This window comes from Odontomachus brunneus, unplaced genomic scaffold, assembly GCF_010583005.1.
Source record: "Odontomachus brunneus isolate Ranch 3 - 2012 unplaced genomic scaffold, Obru_v1 Obru_scaffold_070, whole genome shotgun sequence".
NCBI lineage: Eukaryota > Metazoa > Arthropoda > Insecta > Hymenoptera > Formicidae > Odontomachus > Odontomachus brunneus.
In genome coordinates, this window is record NW_022639520.1 from 1,339,688 (window position 1) to 1,348,209 (window position 8,522).

General features: G+C 41.0%; 1 protein-coding gene across 1 annotated transcript in view; it reads left to right on the forward strand.

Annotated features, from left to right (window-relative positions):
* The first annotated feature begins 5,301 nt into the window (after positions 1–5,301).
* Positions 5,302–8,522, forward strand: part of LOC116846841 — a 5,395-nt gene continuing 2,174 nt past the window's right edge. Inside the window, exons 1-2 of the mRNA XM_032821176.1 lie at positions 5,302–5,451; positions 5,549–5,888. Of these exons, the coding sequence (XP_032677067.1) occupies positions 5,435–5,451; positions 5,549–5,888 (357 nt within the window). The 5' untranslated portion in view covers positions 5,302–5,434. The remainder of the gene's footprint in view (positions 5,452–5,548; positions 5,889–8,522) is intronic.

Below are 8,522 nucleotides of genomic sequence, written 5' to 3' on the forward strand. Positions count from 1 at the left end.
CTTTCATTTTTCACGAGATTAGTGAAAGTTTTCATCTTTCACGAGTTCAGTACAAAATTTTCACTTTTCACGAGTTCACACTAGGGGAAAAGATTCATAATCGCTACCCAGAGAAAGAAAAATATCGAGAGCACGCTTTGTTAAGCCGGGACTGGAACCCAGATCTTTCGTTTGCCAGGCGATTGCTCTAAACCACTGAGCTACCTAACGTTCTACGCTCACGATACTCTTCTCTATCTAGAAAACGTTCACCTGTCTTCTGTTGCTTAAACTGACGATTGAACGGCACGCGGTGATTCCAGTGACTCCAACGATGTTCTTACGATTAATGCTTATATAATGTATCCTTATATGGCTCCTGCACACAGGACGCGGTAATGTTTGCCGCGCGGCAAAAGTTCGCGCGACAGCCAATCAATATGCTGCTTTCCGTAATAACCTTCTAGCTCTTATGGAATAACAACATATTGATTGGCTGTCGCGCAAACTTCCGCCGCGCGGCAAGCATTACCGCGTGCAGAAGCTAATAGTGTTCACAGTATATTCCCAGACAACACACAATATTTATGATAAAGATTCATAGATATTTATTTCGAATTATTTCTTAGAAATATTATATTGTTACGTCCCGGCGGGTTGCGGCCACACTGTCGCGAGGAATAGCGCTCCAACCTTAACACGAGATTGGATCCCAATTTTTCGGGTCAAACAAATCGCGTGATTCTACCCGAGGATTCGTGCGATCAAGGGTGATCTCGATGGATTTCGTGTAATGGCTCCTGTACACAGGACGCGGTAATGCTTGCCGCATGGCGAAAGATCGCGCGACAGCCAATCAGTATGTTGCGTTCAGTAATAACCTTCTAGAAAAAACTATGGAAACTTATGGGAACTTATGGAAAAACGACATATTGATTGGCTGTCACGTGGACTTCCACTGCGCGACAAGCATTACCGCGTTCTATGTGCAGGAGCCATAAGACGCGTAGCATAGACTTTACGGTAGGTCGGACGGTCACAGGTGTTAACTATGGGAGCGGTGCACTTGGACACGGTGCATTTAGACACAGCCAATCACAGCACCGTGTGATTAGAGACATTTGTAGAGTCCCTTGGAACAGCGACTTGTGATTGGACTGTGTCCAATTGCCCTGTGTCCAACTGATATACACCCGTTAACTATAAGCAGAGAGAAGGAGAGGAATCATGGGCCGGTTTTAGCTGATCCCGATTTCAGCTGAAATGGAGACCCTGTAATAAAAGTCTGGCCATATTCTTCTTTTCCTCCCATCCCCACATTTCAACTCCATACGCCATCATAGCATTTACTAAATACTTAAACAATCTTCCTGTTCTATTAAAATCATTCTTACAAATTCTTTCCCTTACCTAAGCTTATATTTTATTTGCGGCTATTATTCTTCTTTTGTGATTTTTTTTATATGATCTGTACTGTTCCCTTTTGTATAAAAAGCAAACCTTAAATATTTAAAATTTTCTACCTCTTTCACCTCATTATTTTCCCATCTCCATTTGTTCTTGTTTTCATTCCTTCTTCTATTGAGAACTAATCTTTTTATTTTCTCCATATTCAATATCAACTTCCTGTCTCTTAGGAATATTTTTAAATAATTCATCATATCTATTAGCGCAAACCTTTGTTTTACTAACAACACTATATCGTCCGCATACTATAATGTCTATATGCTCTCTTTATGTAATTTAACTCCATCTATAATTTTCATATACTTCTCTAAATCCACAAATTAAAAATTTTAGTGGCTTAAACAGTTTATTTGTGATGTCTTAACAATAACATTCTGTAAAGTTATAGATTTAATGGGAAAAAAGCCAATACTGCCAAAGTATTTTATAGCAGATGCATCAGAGCTAACATTTCTTTTAAATCATCGCCATATCCCTTACAGAAATATCATACTAAGAATCATTGATAATTACTTATTATCCAGTATTTTTAATACTGAAAATAAGTAGATTTGAGGCTTTCACGGCCATTGATACAATGTCTAGATATAGCTTCCGGAATGGAGCCGTGTCTTGAATCAGCGATATGCCGACGTTTCGCAAACGTTGCAGTTTGCATCATCAGGGCTGAGAACTCTGATACTGAGCTCCCTTGGGTAAAGGTAGTCCTTATATGCCCCCCTCCATCCCTTTGTTTAGATGGTGTTTAGGGGGAGCGGTGCACTTGGACATGGTGCATTTGGACACAGCCAATCACAGCACCGTATGATTAGAGACATTTGTAGGGTCCCTTGGAACAGCGACTTGTGATTGAACTGTGTCCAATTGCCCCGTGTCCAACTGATATACATCCGTGTTTAGGGAGTAGGGGGACGAGGCTTGAATCCAGCCAATCAGCGTATTTTAATTGATCAGCTGGTCAATTAAAAAACCGGGAGGGCAGTATGCCAAATAGAGTTTACTTGCATACCTTTGTCTCGGTTGAGGTTGTTGGGATGTTTCAAAATTTCTAGACCTTCACGATGTTTTCTGGCAAAATAACTCTGTGAGGGAGCCAATCTGGTGGCTTTTTCATATTGTACGGAGTGTCCAGTCTCCATCCAGTGTTCAGCTAGGGCTGATTGAGTAAAGTGACCATACTTGGTACATCGCTGGTGTTCCTTGATTCGCGTACTGATCTTCCTCCCGGTTTCTCCTATATAAACTTTACCACAAGAGCAAGGGATCTTATATACACCTGATGTTTCTAGGCATGATTTCTGATCCTTCGGATTTGGGAGTAAATGGGAGAGCTTCCTATGAGGTTTGAAGATTACTTTGATTTTGTGTTTACCCAAAATCCTGCTGATAGGTTCTGTTATGCCCTGGAGATATGGAAGGACAGCCGTTTTTCTCTTTTCTCTCTCTTCATCTAGTGTGTCAGTGTTTTTAGGACTGACAATTCTGTTCTTCTGGTTTTTTATTATTTGCGAGATGTTTTTGCTGTTGTATCCATTTTTAGTTAAGGCTGTACTGAGGTGTTCTAGTTCTCCATTCAGAGAAGATGGTTCCGAAATTGTGAGCGCTCTGTAAACCAATGAACTTATGACAGAATTCTTTTGTCACCAGGTCACCAGGTCTACCGAAAACCAACACACACGGACCGATATCTACGTGCAACCTCTCATCATCATCCTTCGCAAAAGAATTCTGTCATAAGTTCATTGGTTTACAGAGCGCTCACAATTTCGGAACCATCTTCTCTGAATGGAGAACTAGAACACCTCAGTACAGCCTTAACTAAAAATGGATACAACAGCAAAAACATCTCGCAAATAATAAAAAACCAGAAGAACAGAATTGTCAGTCCTAAAAACACTGACACACTAGATGAAGAGAGAGAAAAGAGAAAAACGGCTGTCCTTCCATATCTCCAGGGCATAACAGAACCTATCAGCAGGATTTTGGGTAAACACAAAATCAAAGTAATCTTCAAACCTCATAGGAAGCTCTCCCATTTACTCCCAAATCCGAAGGATCAGAAATCATGCCTAGAAACATCAGGTGTATATAAGATCCCTTGCTCTTGTGGTAAAGTTTATATAGGAGAAACCGGGAGGAAGATCAGTACACGAATCGGGAGCGGTGCACTTGGACACGGTGCATTTGGACACAGCCAATCACAGCACCGTGTGATTAGAGACATTTGTAGGGTCCCTTGGAACAGCGACTTGTGATTGGACTGTGTCCAATTGCCCCGTGTCCAACTGATATACACCCGCGAATGGTCTCTCAGATTTCACTCAGGGATACGGAAATGATACGTACGCTTTTGGAGTTGGCTTTCGGTCGCCACATGGTGTGCCTCGTGTCTCTTAGCCTCTCACTTAGCAGCTTGTAATTTCGTATTTTTTGCGCTTTTGCAAATGTGTTAGTTTTACTGACTTGGACCTGGCTTTGTTTTCTGGACTCTGGTTTAATTTACTTGATTTACCTAATTATATTAGTGCTTGGCTGCTTAATTGCTTTAGTGTGATTTTTGTCACTCACTTGCTATACGTTGAACACGTGTATATCACGTGATTCTTTGTGGATCTGGTACCGCTTAACCTATAATCCTCACGATAGAAACACGTGATTGCTTAATCCAGTATGGAGATAAAGAAATAAACAAGGACGTGGATGATAATATACTCAACATCTTCGAGTTCCAACCTTCTGAGGACAAGATGCTCAGCCTTTGATCTCGTTAGAAAAATCGTCTGAGAAAAAGAAAAGTATGTTACTGACTACCTCTGCTACGTCTGGTATGTTGAAGTCTCCAGTATCTAATATCAAGTGTAATTCATCTCTTATGATGATCACTGAAAGGCTCAGGAAAAGATTGAGCTCATCTGAGCATTTATGGCGCTACCAAAAGGGTCTCTCCAGGCCCTCGTATTAAATCAGACCTTCTGTCTAAGTCGAAGGAGAAAGAAAGTCTGACTGGCTTCGAAAAATCAGGGTTGAGTGGCAGTAGTAAAAGTCGGGTGTATATCAGTTGGACACGGGGCAATTGGACACAGTCCAATCACAAGTCGCTGTTCCAAGGGACCCTACAAATGTCTCTAATCACACGGTGCTGTGATTGGCTGTGTCCAAATGCACCGTGTCCAAGTGCACCGCTCCCGTAAAAGTCTATCAGCCTCTTCCTCTTCCGTATTCCATTCCTCCATTCCCATTCCTACTCATTCTGTCGGTGCATCTCCCATGCGGACTCCGCCTTCGGTAGTTGCATCTCCTGTTGATCTTGGATCGCGGGTTTCTCCTCCGTCTGCTGTGAAGAATCGCTACTCGAAAAATAGTAACGGTCCTTTCATTGTGTTTATGGAAAGACAGGTTGATAATACTATGGACACACGTCCTATTAGTGTTCTAAAATTGGCTAAAGCTTTATTCGATATCAAATCCATCGAATCTTTTATGTCTGTAGCCTTTGACTTTAAGAGGATTAGTCCCATTAAATTTATCATATCATTTCTTACTTGTGATCTCGCAAATTCCTTCGTTCAAGAAATGTTGAGATTTGAACGTTCTGTATTTAAAGATGAAACTTGGCTCACGTTTATTCCTGATTTCAGAGTAAAAAAAAAGTTATCCTTGCAGGGATTGACGACTCTGAATTGGATACCGAATTTATAAAGCAACACTTACGTCCCACATATAAATGGAGGGGCGAGTGGCGATCGCCTGTTTCGGTGGAGAGGCTCCACAAGAGGACTCCCGATCCTGACGCACCAGATGGATATAAAATGATTACTACCAACACATTTATAGGCATTTTCGAAAATTTTTGTCTTCCCTCTTTTGTATTCCTCTTGGGGAAAAAAATCTTCTTGAAACCGTTTGCTGGTAGAGTTATTAGATGCACTCATTGTCATAGATTTGGTCATTTGAGGTCTTCATGTAAAAAGATAGGAATGCCTCTGATATGTGGCAGGTGTGCAGGTGAGGGACACTCTGACCAGAATTGTTTGTCGGATGTTGTAATATGCATCAATTGCGAGCGTAACAAATTGGCTAATTCTGACCATCATGTTTCCAGTGTCAATTGTCCGGTCTACATACATAATAAACATGTTAAAAGAATCATGGCGGTTCATTGCCTGGGCCCTCTAGATGCTGAAAATTTCATCAAGGTCAGTGGTCTCACTGAGGATAACTATTCAGATGGATCTTCCTCGATTACCTTGGAAGATTTCTGGCCAAAGATTATTAATAAACCATCCGTTGTGTCTTATGCGGAGGCTCTTAAGTCTTCAAAAAAAAGTAAAACGGCTTTACCTCTGGTAAGCCCTGGTAATAATATAGATGGGAATGTTCCAACATCTGTTTCTCCTGTGTTACAGTCTCGAGGTTCCGGGTTCCTTTCTTCCCTACACGTTGTGAGAAGAAAGAGAGCTGAGAGAAGGCGGCTTTCTGCTACCGGAGGTGCTTCGGCTGCTGTGGCCCGGCGTGGCGGTGGCCGGCGGGAACGGTGCACTTGGACACGGTGCATTTGGACACAGCCAATCACAGCACCGTGTGATTAGAGACATTTGTAGGGTCCCTTGGAACAGCGACTTGTGATTGGACTGTGTCCAATTGCCCCGTGTCGAACTGATATACACCCGTGGCCGGCGGTCTTCCCGGGCTGATGGCTGTGTCGCTTCTGTGGGGTCGTCGTCCGCGTCCGGCGTCGGCGCTTCCGCTGGTTTTGTTTGTGGCTTTCCTGCGGCTGATGTCGCCGCGGGCTCTGGGGGTGATGAGGTGCGGCCCCGTCTTCGATCCAGTATGGTATGTTCGATTGAATTGTTTAATCAAAAACTCTTCTCTAAACTCAATGCTTCCGATGGAGCTATGTCTAAATCTCTGCTTGAATTCCTTTCGCTAAATTATTCTTCCACTGACTCTAATCGAACTAATTCTACCGTCTCCTTAGGAAAATCTCATATTTCTTAATTTGCGTCCTTGATTATGGACTTATCGAAGATCTGCTCTTCGCTGTCTCTCGAAGATCTATAATAAAATGGCTTCTACAAGTAATACATATATCGCTTCATCTTCGCATGACTCTCAAAAATTAACCATAGTTCAGTGGAATGTTAGATCATTTTTGGCTAGATCGGCGGACTTGATTGAATTGATCAATGATCATCATCCGGATGTCTTTTGTCTTTCTGAAACTTGCATCTCTAAGAATGCTGGCAACACTCACTCTTGTCTTATTCGTGGTTATACTTTTTTGAACTCCCCGAGACTTCTATCCTCCGGGGGTGGTGCTGGTTTTCTTGTTAGAAATAACATTTCTTTCTCTATACAGGACTTTCCTTTGTTGAAATCTATTTGTGACGATAACAAAGTTGATGTTTTGGGTATTAAAATCCATTGTAGTAACAAAATCATTGTTTTAATATCTATCTATAACCTTCCGGGTCGATCTTCTTGTGACTCTGATCCATCTTTTTGGGAAAAATTTTTCGACTGCCTAACTGATTTTGATAATGTTATTCTATGTGGTGATTTTAATGCCCATGTTCCCTTTTGGTCCTCCTTCCCAGTGAAATATAATGAAGAAGGTCGCAGATTGGAATCAGCGGTTTCCCAATCTCAATTTGTAAATCTGGGCAATGGAAGTCCCACATGGACCTCGTCTGATGGGTCCCATAGAAGTGTTATTGATTTTACATTTGCTTCTGATTATATTGCACTATCCACTGTATCATACGTGATGGATTATCCTTATAATAGTGATCACTTTCCCTCATTGATTACTTTATTTGGATCGTCTGACCGTTCTACTGTATGTAGACCGGCCTTTAATTTTGATAAGATTTCTTGGTCCGATTTTCTGTTTGAACTTGATTATAACTCCTCTTCTTTTACCATCTATAATAAGGATCCTGTTATTTGTTATGATGATTTTTATATTTGGTTTATCAATAAGCTTATAACCCACGGTGCTACTCTGCGTAATAACAGGGGAAAGAGTCGTTTTACTTCTCTCTCCGTCTGGTGTCTGAAGAGTGTACTTCTTTGACCTTAGAACGAAAAAAGGCTTATAAGGCTTTCTTATGTAATCCTTCTTTGACTAATCTTTCGAATTACCGTATTATTGCCGCGAATGTCAAGAAAAAACTACTAAATATAAAACTTGACTCGTTTAAAGAATTCTCAATTGATCTACAATTAATCCCAAGGCTAGTTCTGCTTTCGTTTGGCGTATATTAAAATCCTTTAAAAATAGGAGACTTCCTCAGCCACCTATGAATGTAGAAAATAGAATTTCTGCGGCTCGAGATGCTTTTGACATTGTTGTCCCTAGCGTATGGACCGATCCTTTGGACCTTTGTCTTCCGAATGATTATGTTAAACGCTCCTTGCTATCCTCTCGCCCTTCGTTAGATTGGAGCTCCTTTTGTAGTTTTGTTTGCGAGTATAATAAATATATTATTAGACCATTAAGTTGGGATGAATTTTGCTGTGCTTTTAATCGAATTAAAAAACGTTCTGCTCATGGTCCGGATCTTGTGCCTAATCACATTTTACTTAGACTCCCTTTATCTACAAAAAAATTTATTTTTGGTTTATTTAATAAAATGTTTAATCTCGGTTCCTATCCGTCTGCTTAGTCTGAATATTTTATGGTATTTATTCCCAAGGCCAACTCCTCTGCGATGAGGCCTATTTCCATGTCTAATAGCCTTCTAAAGATCTTTGAGCGTTTAATTCACCATAGACTTTATTGGTGGCTGGAAAATAATTGCTTTTTTGCTGAAAGACAATTTGGTTTTCGTAAGTCGAGATCTACAACGGATTGTTTTTTCTTGCTTTCCGCGGATATTCAGCGGGACTTCTTTAGAAATGCTTTTACTGGTGTGGTATTTATTGATCTGCGGGGTGCTTTTGACAACGTTCTCCCACGTCTTCTTTTGTGCATCTTGAGACAACTGCACTTATCTAATAAATTCCTAAAATTTTTAGATTTTCTGCTCAGTTTCAGATCTGTCGAGGGCTTTATGGGTGGCACTTCTTTGGGT